The sequence below is a fragment of the Kwoniella dejecticola genome, chromosome 10 (assembly GCF_000512565.2).
Source record: "Kwoniella dejecticola CBS 10117 chromosome 10, complete sequence".
NCBI lineage: Eukaryota > Fungi > Basidiomycota > Tremellomycetes > Tremellales > Cryptococcaceae > Kwoniella > Kwoniella dejecticola.
In genome coordinates, this window is record NC_089310.1 from 132,031 (window position 1) to 153,351 (window position 21,321).

The 21,321-nt window shown below is 48.8% G+C and overlaps 11 protein-coding genes across 11 annotated transcripts; 5 read left to right on the forward strand and 6 right to left on the reverse strand.

Annotated features, from left to right (window-relative positions):
• Positions 1 to 724: 724 nt before the first annotated feature.
• On the forward strand, positions 725 to 2,130 carry I303_107602 (uncharacterized protein; the record flags this gene model as incomplete). The annotated part of the gene is made up of 2 exons (XM_018410877.1): positions 725 to 1,582; positions 1,744 to 2,130. 2 exons carry the CDS (start codon positions 725 to 727, stop codon positions 2,128 to 2,130), a joined length of 1,245 nt encoding a protein of 414 aa, XP_018259545.1.
• A 565-nt stretch (positions 2,131 to 2,695) lies between these two features.
• Positions 2,696 to 3,861, forward strand: I303_107603 (uncharacterized protein; the record flags this gene model as incomplete). The annotated part of the gene is made up of 3 exons (XM_018410878.1): positions 2,696 to 3,227; positions 3,286 to 3,368; positions 3,478 to 3,861. The coding sequence occupies 3 exons, from the start codon at positions 2,696 to 2,698 to the stop codon at positions 3,859 to 3,861; spliced, it is 999 nt and encodes a 332-aa protein (XP_018259546.1).
• A 410-nt stretch (positions 3,862 to 4,271) lies between these two features.
• On the reverse strand, positions 4,272 to 6,099 carry I303_107604 (uncharacterized protein; the record flags this gene model as incomplete). The annotated part of the gene is made up of 8 exons (XM_018410879.1): positions 4,272 to 4,467; positions 4,536 to 4,572; positions 4,646 to 4,784; positions 4,840 to 4,980; positions 5,058 to 5,359; positions 5,425 to 5,466; positions 5,538 to 5,707; positions 5,810 to 6,099. 8 exons carry the CDS (start codon positions 6,097 to 6,099, stop codon positions 4,272 to 4,274), a joined length of 1,317 nt encoding a protein of 438 aa, XP_018259547.1.
• A 361-nt stretch (positions 6,100 to 6,460) lies between these two features.
• Positions 6,461 to 9,997, forward strand: I303_107605 (uncharacterized protein; the record flags this gene model as incomplete). The annotated part of the gene is made up of 8 exons (XM_018410880.1): positions 6,461 to 6,748; positions 6,836 to 7,015; positions 7,083 to 7,564; positions 7,636 to 7,759; positions 7,832 to 8,320; positions 8,406 to 8,498; positions 8,570 to 9,124; positions 9,209 to 9,997. The coding sequence occupies 8 exons, from the start codon at positions 6,461 to 6,463 to the stop codon at positions 9,995 to 9,997; spliced, it is 3,000 nt and encodes a 999-aa protein (XP_018259548.1).
• Positions 9,998 to 10,427: 430 nt separating this feature from the next.
• I303_107606 (uncharacterized protein) lies at positions 10,428 to 11,649 on the reverse strand (the record flags this gene model as incomplete). Its single annotated transcript, XM_018410881.1, has 3 exons — positions 10,428 to 11,097; positions 11,221 to 11,543; positions 11,614 to 11,649. The coding sequence occupies 3 exons, from the start codon at positions 11,647 to 11,649 to the stop codon at positions 10,428 to 10,430; spliced, it is 1,029 nt and encodes a 342-aa protein (XP_018259549.1).
• A 548-nt stretch (positions 11,650 to 12,197) lies between these two features.
• Positions 12,198 to 13,502, forward strand: I303_107607 (uncharacterized protein; the record flags this gene model as incomplete). The annotated part of the gene is made up of 4 exons (XM_018410882.2): positions 12,198 to 12,285; positions 12,420 to 12,509; positions 12,626 to 12,769; positions 12,901 to 13,502. The coding sequence occupies 4 exons, from the start codon at positions 12,198 to 12,200 to the stop codon at positions 13,500 to 13,502; spliced, it is 924 nt and encodes a 307-aa protein (XP_018259550.2).
• Positions 13,503 to 14,035: 533 nt separating this feature from the next.
• Positions 14,036 to 15,751, forward strand: I303_107608 (uncharacterized protein; the record flags this gene model as incomplete). Its single annotated transcript, XM_018410883.1, has 7 exons — positions 14,036 to 14,137; positions 14,258 to 14,492; positions 14,623 to 14,705; positions 14,776 to 14,972; positions 15,042 to 15,124; positions 15,187 to 15,519; positions 15,615 to 15,751. 7 exons carry the CDS (start codon positions 14,036 to 14,038, stop codon positions 15,749 to 15,751), a joined length of 1,170 nt encoding a protein of 389 aa, XP_018259551.1.
• Positions 15,752 to 15,970: 219 nt separating this feature from the next.
• Positions 15,971 to 16,354, reverse strand: I303_107609 (uncharacterized protein; the record flags this gene model as incomplete). The annotated part of the gene is made up of 1 exon (XM_018410884.1): positions 15,971 to 16,354. The coding sequence occupies one exon, from the start codon at positions 16,352 to 16,354 to the stop codon at positions 15,971 to 15,973; it is 384 nt and encodes a 127-aa protein (XP_018259552.1).
• Positions 16,355 to 17,669: 1,315 nt separating this feature from the next.
• I303_107610 (uncharacterized protein) lies at positions 17,670 to 18,074 on the reverse strand (the record flags this gene model as incomplete). Its single annotated transcript, XM_018410885.1, has 1 exon — positions 17,670 to 18,074. The coding sequence occupies one exon, from the start codon at positions 18,072 to 18,074 to the stop codon at positions 17,670 to 17,672; it is 405 nt and encodes a 134-aa protein (XP_018259553.1).
• Positions 18,075 to 19,189: 1,115 nt separating this feature from the next.
• Positions 19,190 to 19,606, reverse strand: I303_107611 (uncharacterized protein; the record flags this gene model as incomplete). Its single annotated transcript, XM_018410886.1, has 1 exon — positions 19,190 to 19,606. The coding sequence occupies one exon, from the start codon at positions 19,604 to 19,606 to the stop codon at positions 19,190 to 19,192; it is 417 nt and encodes a 138-aa protein (XP_018259554.1).
• Positions 19,607 to 20,391: 785 nt separating this feature from the next.
• Positions 20,392 to 20,748, reverse strand: I303_107612 (uncharacterized protein; the record flags this gene model as incomplete). Its single annotated transcript, XM_018410887.1, has 1 exon — positions 20,392 to 20,748. One exon carries the CDS (start codon positions 20,746 to 20,748, stop codon positions 20,392 to 20,394), a length of 357 nt encoding a protein of 118 aa, XP_018259555.1.
• Between the last annotated feature and the right edge of the window lie 573 nt (positions 20,749 to 21,321).

The following is a 21,321-nucleotide window of genomic DNA, read 5'->3' on the forward strand; positions in this document are numbered from 1 at the left end:
TACTCAGTTTGATCCTTTCTGCAATATCAGAGAGCATCTGCGAGCGACCGTCATTTTCCCCTTCAAAGCAAAGCTGTACTCATCTCAGAAGTTTTCATTCGGTCGATGCTTCTCACGAAGTGGAGTATGAGAAAGGATCACACTGGTCAACGGGCCTAGACCGATCATCTCGGCTCTTGCGAGTGTACATGATGGATATGACAAGTATAAGAAGGACTCTTGGACATCCTTTTCGAGTTGTTTGCCGCTTGACTTCTTTTGGCGCTGCGATACTGCATTCGATTCGCTTGATTAGGGCTCGTGCCATATAAAGTAGCTCACCAGGCTACAGTATCTCATCGCATGCCAAATTGACATTACTTTCACCATCGTCATCGAATCTTCGCCGCCACCATCAGGTTCAACGACAAACGACGACAACAAGAACTCGACTGCCGCTTCGGATCTTCATTCATTCGTTTGCGCTCGCGCAATCATCAATCATCACATCTTTCGCTCTTCCTCTGCCATTGCCATGAGTTACCCGAACCCTAGCTTGGTGCCCTGCTCTTCGGCACCGGGCTCGTGGTGCCAACATCCTAATTGTATCTACACGGCATCAGCTATTTCGGTCGGGTCTGCACAATCACACGCTTCCTTTTTTCCCGGGCAACCCATTTACGGAGAGCCTGGGACTGTCTATCCCGATCAGGTCTACCCACAGAGTCGAAGGGGCAGTCTTGCTATGCCTATGCCTATGCCTGATCCCAGATTCGGCATGCCCTATACTGGTGATTCCGGATATGGTGAACCTCCTTATCCCGCTACGAGAAGGGGCTCATCCGCTCAATTCACGCAGGACAAGCCATCGCCAAATTCGCCTCGAAGGAATGGCTCAACCCCGAAGACCGCCCACTCTGCGTCTAATCGTCATACCAAAGTCAGAGGAGATTCGGCGTATTCCTCTGGATCGGACTCAGGTGGTCCCAATCTGGCTCGCGTAACGGAACTCAATGACCTCACGGAAGATTTTGCCCATATGTCCACGGGTCCGGGGATTGGGACCCAAGCCAGACGGGGATCAACAGCTTCGGTCAATCGACCCACACATGCTCACAGAGCGCACACTAGGCAACGGGACACCCAATCCGGGAGTAGCGAAGTAAACGATGACACGAGCCTCGGCCACGATACTGATTCGCATCTGGTCAAATGGAAAGTCCCATCACTATACCTCGGTGGTGTCCCTGGATCAGCTCAACAAGAAGAACTAGTCCCGTTCAAGATTCCGAAGGAGTACGATTATCTCACTTGCGCTCAGAGTCACTGGAATACGATAAGCCAGAAGATCGAGAATCAATTAAACGCTCTGTGTGTGACCAAAACTGGTAGTGAGCTAGCAGGGGAAGCTTTGGTGGATGCGCTGAATCGCATTGACGATGCTCATAACTATTGGTGGCGGACAAGGATCGACGAGCCTCGTAAAGCACGAGACATGAATTCGTTAGCCGACTCGGACGATCAGTATCCGAGCGGCATGCGTGTATTCGAGTATGACAAGACCAAGAAAGGGGATTGGAAGTCTGATAAAACTCAAAGACTTGTGAGTTTGGTTATTTCCTCGCCATGCTATCACAATCCCGAATGTAAAGGACAAGCAAAGTAATATTGCTGCTGCTGCACTACTGCTTGAATATTCCTGCTATATGACCCCGTTTCTATTTGCCTCGTCAGCACGCGAATAACTTATGCCCCTGATGTCAGACGTATCGCGAAATCCGACATCCGCGCGAGAAGAGCCAAGATAGCGTATTGTCCAGGATCGGCGATGAGACGTGCACCACGATCCAGTTGCAATATGACAAGACTGACCATCCCGCCCTGAAAGAACCCGAGACTGTCGTCGTACCTCTGATCAAAGGGTGGCATCAATCCGATGATGAGATACTCCAATCCCGATTGAGTACAGTGCTGAGCCTGGACTTCAAGCGCAATTACTCGAAAGACCCTGATCAGAAGATTATTGAGCAAGCCACTAAGCAGGGTATCAAGACGATGAGGGCCAAATTCGCGAAGCGATCTGGCAATCACGCCACTAGCAGCGCAAAGAGCGGAAATGGATCTGGAAACGCGCATCGTTCTAAAAAGTAGCTGCGATAGAACAGTACTGTACAGTGACTTGGAACGGCACGGTATGACCAATTTGAATGTTCTAAATTACTGATCAGTCCGCTGAGTCTGAAAGGTACTCAATTTGATTGCGTTAGATACCTGTGAGTCGCAGGCAAATCGTCTATAGAGCGATTATGCTGTCATGCCTCATATATGCATCTTTGCTGCTGAAAAGGGCGGCGTAATCCAGCACTTGGAATGACCTGACCTGTAGGGATGTCTCTCCGCTCGAAAGCAGGAAATATGCTGATCTGCGTGGTCTGACTCTAATGTTGACATTGATTTAGAGCATGCATTCGACTCAGACATTGACATATAGCCGAATTATTCAGAGGTACAGAAAGGAGGTCCGTCGAATTCTCTTCTGATGAGGCCGGACAACGGAGAGAAAGAAGGCGTCACTGCTCATTATGGACTTGGCTAGTAGAGACAAACAGCATACATAAAGAGGTTTAACCCACCGCCCGATCTCCCAATTTGTAATTGTATCTTCTCCATTTTTTTGGCAATAGTGTGAAATCTGATTCCTGTACATCACACAAATATGTCTCATCAAGTATATCAGCCAAGCTACCCTGGTGTCTCGGTATATACTGACCCCGTGTCCGGTCGTCCTTACACCATCAATCCTACCACTCGTCAGCCGGAATGGGTTAATGCTGCTCTTCCTCGTCAGGAGATCAATTATTCCCCAAGAGCATATATCGTTCCCACAGCTACAGCCACTTCCGCCGCTGGTTCGCCAACGCAGCTTTCAGTCTCTCCGTACAGTGCACGATACCCCGATCCAGCCTTCACGGGCACTGCAAGGAGAGGTTCCACTTCGGCTGGCAACGATACCGTTGTCGAGCAGGCGCATATCGCTTCCATCTATAACGCAAGGGGATCACAAGGCACCACCCTCACCAAGCACCGACCCGAACAATCTGGGTATGAGGAAGAGGCACTCGACGATAAGATTGGTCAGTTACATATCGATAAAGGGCGTCCAAAAGCTGGACGACGAGGTAGCAGATCATCTACATCTGGATCTGCGCCAGGCGAGTCTTCCTCAATTTCGTTCCAGATCATGGATAGTGAGCATGTCGTGATGACGGTAGAGTTTAACCTGACTTGTGAAAGGTACCTTGACAGGCAAATGTATCGCTGGACGAGGCTCAACGCAGCGCTCGGTAGCAGCTGCTGAAGTAGACTACATTTTCACGCCGACCGACAGAGTGAGTACTCCGTCAAGTTTGGTACATGGCATACAACTTCTAGCCAAGTCAACACAATAGGATTGACTGACGAACGTTTGGTGTTTTCACGCCTAATGTGATACTGCAGAAAGACAAGTATGAAGTACGTGCTACCGAATCTAACTCGACAAGCACCTTGTTACCGCCTCGAACAGCTGAAAATCCATTAGATGTGATTCATGCACATGTGAAAGCAACTTCCGCAGGGAGCGTCCACAGACTCTCGCTGAAATGCCTTATGGTCCCTGGATGGAACACACGTCAGTCACACGCGACTCATGAACTCAGGGGTATAGTACGAGATGGGTTTCACGCGGTCCATAACATTGGTCCGATGGCTGTCGACGGCGAGAGCATTAGGCAACTTGTTGAAAAGGCAGCGGAGCGAAGAGATGAAGGTTTGGACCGTCAGCGGGAGTATGCTCGAAGACCGAGTGTCACGACTTGGCTTGATACAGTGCCTTTGCCTTAGTCCACGATTGCAGTGTACTGTACATACCATACGCTACATCCCCCACTGCCACTGGATACTCTGCCCCGGTCAGATGTTACCGTTCACTCGGTACTCGTACGGCGGCAATGTGCTTTCATATGTATAGGTCTGCCTTTTTGCGGAAACGTCTTGTTCTGTGGCGTAGCTCGCGATTTGCCCAGAGATTTATGCGTCTTACTGTATCCCCATTCTAGTCGCTAAACACTTCGGTGGCAAATACCGGGGTTTATCATTACAACCTAACAACCTGGCTAACGGAGGATGGCATGCTCGGTGTGAAGGTTTTACATACATTAACGTTGCATCTCGCACTCCCTCAATACAACAGTTCGTCGATGCGTAATATACCTTGCAAGGACCAAGGGTCTGGCACACGATGATTACATTGATTAGTCTATCTCGATAGGCTCAGATCTATCCCCATTGGTCGCGTTCTTATGCTTTTCCTTCTTGTGATCGGCTGCCTGATTATTCCATGAGCCCTTCTGTACAGGTAATGGAGGTACTGTATCGGGTATAGGTATTGGTTCGATATAGGTAGCGAGCGATTTGAGCGTGGGTATTGACTTGATGGGGAATCGGGTTCTACAGAGACAAAAACAAACGACCATGTCAGTAACCATAAAAAATCCTCAACTGGGCGAGGTACGTACTTGCACATCAGACACACTGGTCTAGGTTCGCAGAAGACTAATGGTAAGGAACAAGCGATCAGCCATCTGTGTGGGTTGGTGATCCGATTTGGCGGTTTGGTGCAGCTTACTACTCAGGCATACACTGCATACAAAGCCGACATCAAGTGTTTTGTGGTGGCAGAAACACACTGCTCGGAACCCCACGGCGTCTTGAGGTGGGACCACGAACGGATGATGGCGCAGCGAAGGAGGGGGCAGGTACAAAGCCTGGAGTGGAATAAACACGTGAGCTAAAATATATGTCGGGTCAAGCACAGCTTACATGAAGATACTGTAATAGTCCGCCTCGTCCATTCCATTGCCAGTATATCCCTTCGGTAAGATGGGCCGCCTGTTGTAAGAAGATCGGCGGGGATGCGTCTATATTTGGTGGTGGGAGGGACAGGACGTCTATCGGTACTTTCTGCGACGTCCAACGATGCGGTCAGCTACCTTTGCGTTTCACAACATAGCTGGATACACGCAATGAGATAGACTTACAGCCTTCTGAGCGGCAAATACGCAATTCATCAGTCCGACATATCCGCCTCTCATTTGACCGCCTTTCCCACTTTGACTACTCTCGCCATTGTTCTGACCATTTGCATTGGCATTGTTGCCGTTCTCGCCATTGGAATCGGCTTGAGCTGTGGAGACGTTCTCACCCGGCGTAGCGTTGATGACTAATATCCTAGTCTCGGGTTTATCTGGGCCGCTGGAGGATGGACCGTTCTGATCTTGGTTTGATGTGGGGTCTATTAGTGCTGCTGAATTGGCGTTGTTCGGTATTATCCGATTGATGACTGAAAGCACACGATTTAGCTGCTTCCAATGGATTCAAACTGGTAAATTGAAAAATGTGACTTACAGCATAAAGCTTTTGTCAGAGCGGATACCATTGCAGGCGGTTCTGGATGACGCCCGATCAAAATGAGTATGGTGTTTCATTATCGATCATACGGATAAGGGTTCGCAACATACGATTAAGTGATTTGATATCACCGTTTTCGAGTCTATCCCGCTCTTCGGCCGCCATCTCCTTAAGACCCTCTTCTATTCTACTATCTAGCAGCTGAAAGGGGAGATAGGAATTTGGACGGGGCTTTGATGGGCCCGCGACGGCGTTTGGCGGCGGAGGATATAACAACTTCCTACAGACATAGGCAGAACAGAGGAAGGTTAGTTTCCCTCTGCAAGAAAGGCCAATTCTTTGGTTTGACTGGACTGCCGATGAGAACGGAAAACGGACTCACGCTCGACCTGCCGAGGCACCGTAAACAACGACCTCATTTCCCCATCGACTCGCCAGATGAGCATTTAAGAATACCATCAAGACGGTGACGAAGTCCGGTAGCGTCATGGGGGAAGCTTGTGCTCTATCTATACCTGGATGATCCGGCAAGGGGGCCAATGGAGGAGGTGAAGCTAGAAGGGACCATGATAATGGATGAATATCGATTATCACCAGTAGTATGGACGGAGGGGTCGTTTTCGGGTAAGACTTGGAAGTTGAAGGTGCTGTTGACAATGGAGCTGGTGCCATTGTCACGAAGTTGGGCTTTGAGGGGCCGCTCCTCTGGACTGAGTGATGGTCGTGTTGAGCTTGGTTGCTTCTTTCGGTCTCCTCAACACCATCGTACCTGGGTTTATCAACGTCCATAGGGCTCTCGGTGATGTCGACCGGAGCTTGGATAACGGTGATTGCGCCAATAATACTGACGTGGAATTAAGCGCGTCTTGGGGGGGTTCGTTATCAGCTGCGTAGCGTTTGTGACACGTGGTGTCTCGTACCTGAATTCTGTTATTTCTGAATTTTGAATTTTGGCCAGCTTCTACAAGACCTGCTCTCTCCGTTCATTTTATTCATCGACACGCACTCATCTCATCGTCAAACCCACAGCACCATGCCGGTACCAACGACAGCCAACATTCCAGCATCGGTGCCTCTGCATCGAATCCGATTCTACGATCACACGCCTTCACCTATAACAGCCCTTTCCTTCGCTCCTTTACCTCTGCCTCCACCCAGAGACCCTTCGTCCTCGAAGGGCAAGTCGAGAGATGCTTTGCCCGCAAATGGTCAAGAGGAATACGGAGTGTTGATTCTGGCTAGAGAGAATGGAGAAGTTGAAATTTGGGAGTACGTCAAGGGGGATGAGAATAATATGAGTGGGAATTGGGTATTGGAGAAGGTGAATGTCAAAGCACAACTGCTCGATCAGTCGTGATGTTATAGCTTTTTAGAAGTATGTTGGTACTGATCATCAGCTATATTACAGACGCTCCCACCTACTCTGACCCACCCTACGATATCCTCAATCGCCCTGGTCATCCGAGATCCACTGAACTTTCACCGGAAATCACACCCTGTACCGAAAGTGGGGGACTTACGCCTGTTCACGGCGGGCAGCGATTCGAACGAAATGACCGAACGATGTTTGCTCACTGGCAAAATACTAGTGAGGCCAGCTACATATTCGCCTTTGTCCGCATAGCAGAGCATAGCTGACGGTGTTCGTACTATAGCAAACATACGACATACCCTCACCTCCATTATGGTCAATGAGCGTAGCCCCAACGCATGATCTCTTATGCTTATCCACCTCGTCTCAGTCACTTCATTTCCTCTCGATACCTGCTCCGACAATGTTCAACCCTTCTCCAAGACTCGAACCCCCGCCTTCCCATCTCTTGCGGTGCGACACCCTCCCGTCTAGGACACGGACAGTCTCCATCGCTTGGGGTATACCTAAATTGGTCAAATCCCTAGAAGATGAAGAAGAATGGGAGTGGCAGAATAGGTATTTGATCACTGGAAATTCAGATTCATCGTTCAGGAAGTGGGAATTACCCCCTCCTCTGAATCCGTCGAAGCCTTCCCAATCAAATCGAGTAACCCTGAAATCCCGAGCAGTATTGGAGAAAGTTGCGAAGTCTGCTAAAGGGGGAAAGAAGAATCAGGGAGGTAGTGCGAAAGGTACGATTGTGTGGGGTGTTGGTGTTTTACCGTAAGCATTTTCTCCTGTGAAAGCGCATATTCTTCCTGTCTCGATCTAAAGCTGACTAAGCTTGTTCATAGGGATCAAAACTTCGTCACTTCTGACTCCCTTGGGAATGTCACTTTCTGGGATGCGCAAAGTATGGCACAGAAACAGATGTTCAGAGCGCACAAGGCAGATGGCATGTGTTTGACGATTGGACCTGTACGTGTCCTCCAGCTAGTCTGCCTCTCCACGGTTTGAGCGATGGGTCAATGGCTGAAACGCTGGTATCAGGGCGGCCGAAGTGTATTTACCTCTGGACCAGATCAGAGGGTCTGTCAATTCATCAACGTCCCCTCAACAAGCTCCTCTGGCTCGCAATGGCTCTTGACTTCGACTAAAAGAGTCCATTCGCATGATGTTCGAGCTCTTTCTATCTTCCCTCCTTATGTTCCTGCTCCTTTAGCTGTCCCGATAAATCCGCACTATGCGCCAGTCTTGGCTTCAGGAGGATGGGATATGTCTTTGATCCTCACTCCGGCGGCTTCGCCAGACTCTACGGCGCGAAACCCGCTTGGTAAAGCCAAGGGGGCCAATCGAGCTATTTTCGAGGAGTCTTTCAGTCGGAAGATGGGGTATCTTAGTGGAGGTAGAGCCAACGATAGGATCGCTTTTGCGCCGCAAGCTAGGTTGATGCTTGGTAGAAAAGAGAGGGGCGTGGGGATTTGGAAAGTCCTGGAAGATGAAGGAGGGTGGGAGAAATGCTTGGAGATGGAATTAAGGGTAAGCTTCATGTCACACGCAGTCTCATCGATCGAATTGTCGGAAGAGAAAGATCATTGACAGTATTCTTGATTGGCTTTGATAGCTTCGTACGAATCTGGTTTCGTCCAACATATCGCCGGACGGGAAGTGGTTGGCGGTATCGGATCTATACGAGACCAAACTGTTCCATTTATCGGTGAGTGCAGAACTGGACCTAAACAATCTACTTATACGGGGGAAGCTAATTTCTTTTACTCAATTCTGCAGATCCAGGAAACGACTTTACGCTCCGTCCGAGTCAAATCATTCTGGTCCACTTTGATCTCCTCGCCACTTCTCGAGGGTCTATCGATTCCCTCGAAAGGATGTGGCTCGTCCTCGATGCTCTTTACGTCTGATTCTCAACGTCTTATCCTGGGATTGGTCTCTTCAGGCCAGATACTGGTATTGGAGTTGCCCCAAGAACCAACTGGACAAGTCGAGGTGGTTAAGCTCTTCACTAGGGAAGATAAGATTGTTGATGGGCGAGTGGTCAAAGGGAAAACTCAGCCTAAGGCGAACGGTGTGCTGGATGGTGTACACAAGGATGTCGACATGGAAGATCGGTCTGAAGCAGAGATTGAAAGCGACAAAGATGAAGATGAAGATGAAGACGACGAAGAAGATGAGGAATCAACATCGGAGGAAGACGCAGTGAAGCAAAGTCGAGGCAAAGAGAACGGCGCTTGGATCTCATGTTTGGGAGTCAGCGAAGATAGTCAGTGGTTAGCTGTTTGTGATTTACAAGGTCGGACGGGAGTGTGGAACTTGGATACGTTGCAGGTGAGTCTGGTGTCATTGTCCACTATACAAAGCAAGACACTTTCCCGGCATGTATGTAGACGTTGACTCTGATTTCTGTTGCAGCTTCACGCGACGTTACCGACTTTCCCAAACTCCCCAATCTCCATAACCTTCCCACCATCCTCTCCTCTCCTCTTGCTAGCCCTACCCAACAACTCGCTGCAATTCTATCACCTGGAACATCGTAAACTCCTTCCTCCTTCTGGACAGATACTTGAACTACATCGACATTTGTCGGCCCTCCATTCTCCCTTGGCGGGTATAACTTTCCTCCCTAGTCCTACCTCCACAGTCACGGTCACGGTCGCCGGAACGATCCCGACTATAGAAGGAGAAAAGGAGAAAGGGAGAGTGAAAACTTTGATTTGGGGTATGGATTGGTTGATCACCCTCAAAATGGATCTAGAGTCGATGAAACGGTCTAGTAGTGGTAGTAATAGTAATTCAAGGAGATTGTCTGATGCGTCGTCTCTTGTAGGAAGTGTGGGAGAGGGAATTAACGGAATAGATAGTCCGGTGAAGCAGGGAATGGGAATGAGTGGAAGAGCGTTAAGGAAGAAAAGAGCTAGAGAAGCTAAAGAGTTGAGAGATTCTCTGGGCTCAACGACGACAACGCCAATAAATGGTACGACGCCGTCAATTGGAGGTAGTAGGGGAGCGAAAGATCATGATATTGAGGGAGATGGAGAACAAGATGGAGGTATTAAAGTGATTAAAGATAAACACAAGAATATACTCTCGGTAGGTAGTATAGGCTCCAGCTCGGAGATTGGGATTGTGGAGAGACCGTTGGTGGATTATCTGGGGGAGCTGCCGAATGCTTTTTGGAGTGGGAGTTATGGGCGGGCTTAGGTACAGTCAGTGGTTCAGTACTCAGTACTCAGTACTTCGGCATTGGGTATGTATGCTATCTTGGAATCGACATGCATTGTGCGGAAAGCTCAGAACGGGATATGCGATGCGTGCACTCAAATCTGAGCGTCAACTGTGTAACATACAGCTTCCAGCATGCAGTGTACAGTGCGCTTCGCTTGAATGGTATGGAGCAGCGGATCAAGGTGAAAATACAGATGTAGCAATAGACATAGATCTATGTAAAGATGTCGATATAGGTATAGATGAGTAAGAGATGTAGATATTGATACATAGGTATTGCTATACATGCCCGAGCATGATCACAGGATGTAAGATGAATGGCAAGATAGATTGCTTAAGATCAATGGTAAAATAGACAGTCTAAGGTTAGTTGATATTTGATTACTGATGATTACGATCTACCAGATCAACGACCATATCCACCAGGCGAAGAAGTTGGTGATCCCCCAAAGCCAGTCCCAGTCCCATATCCGAATCCGACGCCTGTACCAGAAGGTCCGAGAGGTTGTCTGACCACCCCACCTCCGGATGCGACTGATCTGGTAGGTCCATAACGCGAATCAGGCGTTTTGCGAGGGTTCGAATTGGGATTGGGATTTGGGTTTGGGGTATTTGATCCGCTTCGGATTTGAGACGGTACTAATCCCTCCCAGCTGGTTTCTTTCCCTTGCTGATGATATTGATTTTGGTGTTGAGTATATTGTGGTTGATTTTGATGTTGTTGAGGGGTATGCGTGTTGTTCCGCCGTTTACCTTCTGTACTACTTCCTCTACTTATTCTCCCTCCGCCTCCGCCGCCGCCGTTTCTCGTATTTGTATCTTCTTCGTTTGCATTTGCATTTGAACTGGAAGTCGGGTTTGGCGTTGACGTTGATGCCGATGGTGATGGACCAAAAATACGTTCTCTAGCCAAACGATATTGTTCTTCCCTCTCTCCTAGTGTTTTCGGCTTATTATTCTCCTTCGGCGCGTTACTCGAGGTGTTAGGTCCGGGAGAAGGACGACGCAGTAATTGCAGTTTAGGCCCAGGGAGGGGCTGGGGTGCAATTATTTGAGGTTGGGCGGAACGGGCGTTCCTACAGTGTCAAGATCCGACGGGTCAGCATTTTGTACTTTGATTCCCACTATGATCATCTGCAAAAGAAAAGGAGATTGTCTTTGATCTATTTAGAAAAGAGAAAAGAAGAACCCCGACTGACGCGCTATCCCATATTTGTCGATTACTTTGCGGCTTATTACCCCTGAACCAATCATCCCCATCCCCATCCGCATCGCCGTTCGTTTCTTGGTTTTTGGGTGAGTCTGCAGATGGAGTGTCGCGTTTCAGAAGCATTGGCTGACGTGATGAGCTTGCTTGAGGCTGAGGATGATTACGCTGTCCTGGGGTTGAGAATGATTGGGATTGTGCGCGAGAAGAGGGAGGTTGTGCTGGACGAGGTTGGAAGGCTTGAGCTTGAGGTCGAAGAGTAGGTAGAGGAGGAGCAAGAGGTTTGGACTTGGAAGGTGGAAGGGAGATGTCGGCCTATGAACAAAGATGGGAAACATGATTTAGCTTTTGGTGCTTATGATACGTCACGAAAGGTATCACTTACCGTCTCCCAATCATCCTCTTCGATGTTCGACCCCATGTTCAGAGATCTACCCAGTATCAGACAAGCTTTTAGAACTCAGAATAACGCGAATACGATATTCGGAGGATTTAGCAGATATCCTGATTACCTGATTGTAGGCTTTTCGTTGAGGCCCATTCACTTTTCACGTTTGACTCGGGGAGCCAGATAGCGTCTTCGCAGAGGTCCAAGTCTGTGCAGGTCTCAGCAGTTGAGACGGAGCTGTCGGCTGTCGTCTGAGGTGGGTTTGGCTATGCTATGGGAAGAAGAAGGATGGGAATGGGTTTTTATGTTCAGTACTCTTTTCATCTTCTTCGCAATCAGCAATCAGGCCACGTGGGTAGAACAGCTCACGTGACTTGCGGAAGTGCGTTCCTGGTGGAGGATAGCAAAAGTTGAAAGTTGAAAGCGACAACATCCAATTTCTGAGCCTTTGGTGCGGAACCTTCATCTTTGCGGTAGGCAGCTCACCTCAAGGTTTCGGAAGAACGAATACCAGAGAACTTAGCAATCCGAAGCTCAGACTGAAGTAGAGACCAGTACCAACCACGAAAAGATAAATCACTATGAGGCAAAAGAGAGCGAAGACGTATAAAAGGGTGATGGCGCTGTATGTGCAGACATTCGGATTCCGACATCCGTTCCAAGTGCTGGGTAAGTCACAGTCTAGCAAAACCCGTTAACCCCCAGCCTCCTCCTCGTTGAAGAAACGGATGGCCTTGATCGGGGGATAAAAACCTATAGGGTCTTGACGAGTACTTTACTGACATCAAACATGGCCTGTGAAGTTTCTCATGATGTGCTGCTGGAATCCTCGAAATCGGATATGGATATAGTCAAAGTGCTCAAAGAGGTAGTCCAAGGCGAGATAAAGCCTAGTGAGTGTGTAGAAATCATGACAATGAGAGCTTGTCAATTGACGCAAACCTTCATGACGGGCTTACTACCCCGTGATACCGAAGCCCGGACGCTGAGAGCTGGTTTCATGACATAGTGATAACGCAATGCTGCATGGAAGCCCTATACGCACTGGGCAAGGACCATCAAGCGACAACGAATGTAGCTAAGACGTTTGAGAGGAGACGGTGTAATCATAGAACGGCGATTGACGGGAACGATTGTTTGAAGGACATGATCGGTGCGTCTGACTTGACAGATTTGTACTGGTTGTCATTCTACCATCCGCCAGGTTGAAATCCTTCTCTAAAATAATATCCCATATATGAAATGAACAGAAACAATGCTAATTAAGTGAATTTCTTGATGCAGGCCAAACAAATAAACATCGATATGTGCTAGCTTCCCAATCACTTGCTCTGCGCACAACTCTCGAGACCGTACCGGGACTACCTATCATCCATTTCAACCGTACAGGAGTCCTAGTCCTCTCACCACCCAGTACAGCGACGATACGCGAGAAGAACAAAGGCGAGGAAGAGAAGAGATTGCAAGGTCTGAGGGAGATGGAAGGTGTTGTAGATGGCGAGAATGTCGTGGCGCCCTCAACAACATCGGGAACAGGGGCTGGAGCATCGTCTTCCCAGCCGATACAAGGTAGAAGAAAGGTGAAAGGACCTAATCCTTTAAGTATGAAGAAGAAGAAAGTGAGGCTTCCCCCGCCTGCCAATCCTACGAATGGAAAGGACAACGGTGAAATGGGATCAGGTAGAAAGAGAAGTAGACCAGATCAGGAGGGAATAATGGATGATGACGATGGAGATGTAGGAGCGGTAGAAGGAAGAGAAGGGGGAGAAGGGAAGAACAAGAAGAAAAGAAGGAGGAAGAAGAAGTCTGTAGTGGCTGAGGCGATCGCCGAGCTGAATGCTAGGAATAGTGGAGGAGAGAGCGGGAGTGGGAGTGATGGCGAGTAGTAGGGAAACAGACTTGTATATTTAACATGTATAATGGTATCTCCTTCTTCCTCTGTATAGCTATCAAGTCATGAGCATGACTGTGTGTCTGGCCTCCCTCGCAAGCTTTATCTTTATGATTGCTTGTCGGTTTATTGACTGGTTGTAGCAAGTAAGAATGCTATTTTGGCTCGAATCTCGCTTAAATCGTTTATGGTCCGCGGTTATTTTCGAATTTGATTTCCGCAATGTTTTCCCATTTTGCTGACATGATTTCCCATTCTCATCCTCATATTATAACGACTTCCGCGATCCGTATTCTGGCAAGAGGAGATATGTCGGTCTCGAGTCTGTGATCATGTATACTGTCAATCTCAACCACTAATACCGGACTGACTCCCGACGTTAAATGGATATTGTCGAAAAGAGGACCGGAGCGACCATCCGTGCCCCAGTCATAGACGATATTTGATTAGACCATAGTGTATCTAGGTGGTCAAGACTCCATTGAACAAGCCTCCATCAACTTCACTTCAGCACCTCTGATCCACGCCATGGCTTCAACAAATGCTGAAAATGAGCCTCGCCGGTCGATATGCTGCATTGGGACGGGAGGGACGATCGCTTCTGAACCCACTGCAGGCGGCCTCGCACCTGTGAGTCAGACCAGATCATCTATCTATACAGTGTATCTCTTTTTCCCCTGGGGATCAGATCGTTGTAATGTTGATACCCCGATGGCTGACTAATCTTGGGATTCTTGTTTGACGAAATAGACCCGACAAGATACTTTCTTCCGACGAATCCGCTCACATCCCTCCCTTACCTCTCCTGCGCATTTCGACTCGTCCAGCGTCTCTTTCTCGTCCCCTGTCCACACGGTCCAAGTGGGCAAAAACGTCAAATACCCGAAATTGATCACCCCTGAATTGGACGATAATGGTATTAGCGTAGAGTATGAGATCTTGGATCTGGATAGACATTTGGATAGTAGTGAAATGACGCCTTCTGGTGAGTTCTGCTGCTCAGACTGTCCTGAAACCCCTGGTCATATCGTCCATGTGATCTTTCTAGCGACCATTCTCTCGCGGTAAAGGTCTCCTCTCTCATGCAGTGCTGACGTGAAAGGGCTTGTGGACAGAATGGAATATCATAGCGGAACTCGTACATCAGAATTGGGATAACTACGATGGGTTCGTCATCTTATCGGGAACGGATACCTTGGTGAGTGACCCCGACATTTTTCTGGTTGATATTTATTGACACCACTTGCAATGTGTCATGCAACACATAGGCATACACAGCAGCGATACTTTCATTCCTCTTCAACAAAGCAGGCAAACCGATAATTGTGACCGGTGCCCAAATCCCATTATCCAGACCACGATCAGACGGCTGGACCAACATCCTCGATTCGCTCTTCGTCACGGGTACGCTGGATTTTGCTGGTGTGGGTATAGTGTTCAATCATCAATTGCTTAAAGGTACTCGGTGAGTCAGCTGTGTGCTTCCTTGATTTCTGCCGCCTAGCTGAACGTTTTTTACTGCAACGTCGTGTAGGGCAACGAAGAGTAGTCCGAATCTATTCGGAGCTTTCACTACCCCCTGCGTACCGCCTCTGATCAACTTCAATGTCAAAATCAGTATGTCATTTCCTTCCGCTATTCTTATTCATCTGCATAGCTGAAGCTGATATCGGACGTAGCATACGACACTTCCGCACCATTACCCAAAAGATCATCCAATCCCCTTCCTCCACTTCTCAGACTGCTCACTGACCCATCGGTACTCTCGATGCACATATACCCAGGAATGACGGGCTCGTTACTAGAAGCTCAGATCGCAGCTGTACCGACCTGCAAAGCCGTGATCATCTCAGCGTATGGATCAGGGAATTTACCAATAAATGAGCATTCGGGTGTATTGCAAAGCCTGAAAAGAATGGTGGAGAAGGAGATCCTGGTGGTGGTAATCAGTCAATGTGGGATACCTAATGTGTATCCTCTATATACGCAGGGAAGGACTTTGCTCAGTATCGGTAAGTCACCCGGATCCAATCCCCTTGGCCTTCGGTCTGTTTGGCAAAGGGAGTCTGTGATGCTGATCTGACGATGAATACTAATTGGGACATAGGCGTTTTACCGGGCTACGATCTGATGCACGAAGCGGCCTTCGCCAAGCTCATATGGCTTGTCTCGAGGCCAGAATTATCGTTCAAGGAGAGGCAAGAATTATTCGAAACTCCGATAGCGGGGGAAATGTCAAAATAGGAAAGCTCTGCAGGACCCAATTGTCACAAGCCGCATACTGTGCTGGGACTTCGGCACGCGAGTGATTCTCTCCATCAAACATGCATCATGATGTACTCTGGCCATTTCTTCACGATGAAAGGGCACTGGCCTTCGAAAAAGGGAGTGCTGAAGACTCGATGACTAGTCGCACTGGGCGACGCATCACATCACTCCATCTCCCACTTGGGCATCAGACCGCTATACCTGGCTGTTTTGCCAGTAATCATCAAAGCCCTCCTTGACGTCTTCCCAGATGTTCTGCTCAAGGGCGGTATCACTTGGCTGGACTTGAGCTCTGACAGCGTCATATATGGACTTTTCAGCCCCTGTTGTTGCGTCTGTCCCACCGCCATACTGCTCGCTTCGGTGCTTCCAAGCCTGGTAAGTCTGATTCTGGGGTCGATCAACGGTCAGTCTGAGAGTGCTGTTGCCACGGCCGGTATGTCTCGCTTCGAGGAAGAAGTCCATGTATGCTTTGTTACTAGCTGCGTCGGTCACGGAATAGCAGATGCGTCGATTCGCTCGAGTCTTGGATTGAAAAGTCACGGTTTTATCGGTGACTTGTCGGTTTCGGTAGTCCATTATGAATCTGATTGATTCTTGCTGTATCTGGCTAACGGGTCAAGTAATATACTGCACTATGCTGAGCCAACGACTAGGGGCCAATGGATGATATTTGTGCTGAGGACAGAAAGATGAAGATGATTGTCGAAGGAAGTGACCCCTATTTATAGGCAATCGATACTGCAAGCTTGTTGATCGATGCCAAAATGCCACTGACTGATGACATGATCCGCCCGTGCGAAGCATGAGAGCAATGAGCAGAGTGCTTCTGTGTGCAACAAAACCGCGATAGGACTGTAATGAGAACCAAACCCCGCATAAAAGAGGCATTGTATTAGAAGGTTTTGTGTTGCGAAGCTCGGCGGCATGAGTTTTGCATTAGAAGACTGCATCAGAAGGCTACGCAAAATAAGTCACTGCCTGCGGAAGAGTTTTTTCATAGAAGGCATTCGTTGCACATGCTCGTTTCTGAGAAAGGTGGGAGATAGTTGGGCAACCTTCAGAAGGCCAGTAGATACAGTACAGTATGACCAAGAACCAAGAACGCAGCACCTATCACTAATTCTACTACAAGATGGGTCATTCGACGAAGACGTGAGCATCACTCGGTGTCTCTGTGACGCCTGACCCTTCTTCCTTTGATTGAGTGAACAATTCACTAATATTCTGAACGTCATACATACATACATGCCAAAGACGAGCTCACGACTGCAATTGTCTTTTTCCACCCTAGGTATGTTTTTGCCAGACGACGGCATCTCAGCGTGACCTAGGGCTTCGGGCTCTTACCGTTGTGTGAGCTCATTAGGGCTTACAGTCAGGCTTAAGGCTGGATATGGGGACAAACAAATCCTTGGTGGTAGGCCGCAGTCAATCAACGATCCTTCGCATACAGGGGCCATAGCTGAGGCTATGGGGCACCAGCGGCTCATTTGCCCCATCATGTGCGCAGAGCACATCCGACTTGTTGGCTACCACTCAACGAAGGGTCGTTGCTGAGCTTCAATCTTAATCCCCAGACGGCATCCGCGAAGCTCATTTGGCTTGTCTCGGGCTCGGACTCAAATGCATAAGAATCGTAAAAATTCAAGGGCAAATTAGACAAGCTCTAACCTCTCCGGCACAAGGATCAGAACACTCTACGGAAGAAACCTCCCCACCCTGTCAAAGGAACGGCAAGGCAGGACTTTTGTCCTCTTGGACTGCATCATCAATCTCACTCGATGCATACTTCGTCATAGGGCGCAGACCCGTGCATCGCTCAGTACGGTCATTCTCCTCAAGTACTCGTACTTACTGCTCACTTCGAACACACAGGTTCTTGGGCTCCACGCTAATTCTGACTATGCTGCCAATGATCGGCCAGGCCTTCCCAGACATCGGTCTGAATGCCCGCTTCCATCTCGGCAGTAGGCTGGACTTGAGTTCTGATAGCCTCGAACATTGTGGTGTGTCTACCAGCAGCGTAGGCGGCAGCGGCACTAGTACCGCCACATTGCTCGCTTTTGTATTTCCAAGTTTGCCAGGTCTGAGTTCTGGGATTGGGAACAAACAATCTCAGATACTTGTTAGTGCTACCAGTGTACGTCCCTTCAAATGTGAAATCGATGCATTGCTGGTTGTTGGCAGTGTCGGTCACTGAGTAATTGATTGAGCGAAGGTCAGGTGGCCCGCCTCGGGTAGGCGAGAAGAAAGTGATCCTATTGCCGTTAACTTGTCTAGCTGTGGAGGTGCTCATGATTGCAGTCGGCTGATGTGTCGATGGTCAATCGATTGTGTACGGAACAATGTAATGAGTCGGAATGACTGAGGTAAGAGGGAGTGATATCGATGGGCCAGAGATCCCAATTTATAGCTTGCGCCTAGGTTGATCGGTGAGTGGCGACAGACAGCACAAGAGAACGCTTTGTCTTGGACCGGAGCTTGGCCACATTCGATTGCTTAGCCTTCGTGAGCAACTCATCTAAGCGAAAGGAGTTACCGGTCAAGAAGCCGTTCGCTCATTCAGAAGGACAGATATCATCCAATATGAAGGCGCGCTGGTATTTAAAGCAATGCATTTACATGTACAGTAGGAAGGCGCGAGCTGTCATACAGTATCGTCTCTCGACCTCGATGATGACACACAATTTATTGTTTTCCGCCAATTTGTCCAAGCTGAAAGCCCAGTGAACTCAGTAAATCAGCGAGATCTGAGGTTCCCATCGTCAGATTAACAGACCCAGGCGAAGAGAAGGCGGCTTAAGAAGGCGGAATGAAAAATAAAAAGACTTCTTGTGGTGCATGGATGACGGAGTAAGGCCTAGGCGTACGTCCCGTTAATTGTATCTTGGTCCTACGGCTATAAGAGCTGGAAGAATAGACTGGCCGAGAGGAAGACACAAGAAGGCACATGTTGTGTGTGGCGTGTCTCACGGCGATACGTGGCTCAGGCTAATGATTCTCATGATACATGATCTAGCCAAAGTGCACAGTTCGGTTCTTGACACATCCGTAAGCAGACCCGAGTCTTCAGCATAGCAATGACCCCGCAACATCATCTTATGGAGAAAGAGCTATATGACCCAAGACCGTGATAGAACGTCGGTTGCAGAGGATGTGAAACCCCAGTCTCTCAGTTGATTCTCAGTGTCAACGTTAGTGTACCGATCGTATGCCTCAGAAAATTCAAGTTACTCTGCATCTTGCATCGTCGTGAGGCAGCTTTGACGTGAGGGGAAGAGCACATTTTGGGCAGTGGGCATGAATTCTGAAGTCAAAGTCATGATACCAATGACATCGAACATAAGCATGGCGTCCTTCGGTCTGCAACCGAGGCCAGCATGCGTCTCGAATATGAATATCAATTGATGACTAAGCGTTGTCCGGGTAGAAACCATATTTCTCATTGGAATAACATAAATTGTCCAGCGCCATATAAACATCTTTCCTGACTTGTTCTCTGCACCCCAAGACCGGACTGACGTGCTGCTTGATGGCATCGTCCAGAGTGATAGGCTGCTCTGAACGTATTCCGCTGCCACCAGACCTTAGGGTATCATGCTCCCATTGCTTTTTGTCTGTAGCTTCGGTCGGTTTCGTGAGAACGAGGTTCAACCTGGTATCGATATCTCTCCCAGTGTAGTCTTTTGGGAAGTAGATCGTCATTCTGAGCTCGTCCCCATCCTCAAGACGAGACTCGATCGTATAGCTGACTGTTCTCGAGGCTCTACTGGCATTGTAATAAGCGAAGGTAAATTTATCACCTCCGGTTCGCGTGGCTTCAGTCATCTTGATTGGGAGGCTTGTAAAGATAAGTCGTATAAGGGTTAAGGACCCTGGTCATGATCTAGGAGCGTCGAACGAGTCGGAACGGTACAAGCCTCAACCTATATATGAAAGCTAGTTGTTGTTGATAACGATTCCCGGCTTATCTTTGCATCGACATCTCCCTTCTAGCCTGAGAGCTGCCTTCTCGGATCAAGGCCCGGCCGAAGCGAGATGAGCGCTCAGGCGTTGACTCTCTGACACAGAAAGAAGGCGGTCAGAAAGGACGCTTTCCGCTTGCCTTCGCGAAGGCTTAGGTAGAATTCGATGCGACAGTCTTCACCAGCCCTCAAGCACTAAAGCCTGCGGAGCCGTGCAAGTTCGCCACCGATCATACTGCGAGCGTGATATTTGCGTTTTTCTGCATATGATGCGATTCGGCGAGCATGAATAGCTGCGATCCCATATCTACAGTCTACCATACGCTATGAGATGCATTCAACTGGACGGCACGAATTCTACTCAACAAGCATTCTGGCGAAAGAGGGGTCCAACATGATCACTGGTTGTCTACCTATCTGGCTGCCCATCTGAGTCACAGTGCTCAAGTGGCCGTATTGGTAGCTTGTCCATAATAACTGAGTAGAGCTTGCGGAACACGGTTTCTGACGGCTACGGCAGCATCGTCTGTTGGCTCCACCTCGTATGTGATAGCGGTCTCGATATTGGTCCTCGCAGTACCGTTCCAACCGGCGTGCTGCCAGTTGTGGCTGTACCATTCGTCCCGAGTTGGTCTATTGCCTCCCACTTCATTGTCGAGGGTCCGACGGATATAAGATCGGGTCGACAGTTTCTCCAGCTTCTGTCTCATGATCTTCAAAGATGATGGTCATCTGGTGCTGTCCATCAGCGGCTCTTGAGAGACTATAGGTGGTACCGGCCTGAGAGGAAGAAGCGGCACTGCTGGCTTGGGAAGGTGATCGAGTGTCTCTCGCTTGCGAGGGGGAACGAGTCTGCACGCCGAGTCGAGAGGCGGGACTGCTGATAGTTGAGGCATCCGTAAGTCCAGGAGGACTACCGGGTGAATAGAGGACCCATTGGCCATTCCTAAGAATATGACCATTCACGACCGATCCTTCCGTGTAAGTCTGGGCGGGTGAGCTCATTATTCTCACGCCTGTAAGATATGTAGGATAAAGCAAAAGTAGATGCGATGGTGGTCGTAACCATATTGCATGTATTTCGAGGTTCTTAAATAGGCTGACTCAGTGGCAAAGAAGGGCAGATGCGTAGGCCGTGCGAAAGTAAGCATGCTGCTTCCTGGGCTTCTCGAGGTAATGTGCCTAAGCCTTCTTGTAATTAGAGGATGTCGAAGAAGCAGAGATATCTGCATTAGAAGCCATGCCTTCTGATACATCATTCTCTTCTGTATCTGCCTGCACAGCAAAGCCTTCTACGCAAATGTGGTCCTCGATGTATACTGTATGAGAAAGGATCTTTGTCGGCTGCGTTGGGGAGGCAGGACAACGTAGGCTTCGATAATACTACGCAAAACGTCATGACAATAGACCTGCTATCACCCCAATGCACACAGGAGCTATGACCAGCGGAAACGTCATCATGATGAATGCATACTACTAAGCGGCGCGACCTCTACTCAACATTGATTATGACGAAAGGGGGGTGGGCAAAACGCTACTTTGCTCTACTTATGACTGTGGGACCGAGACCTTTCGCCC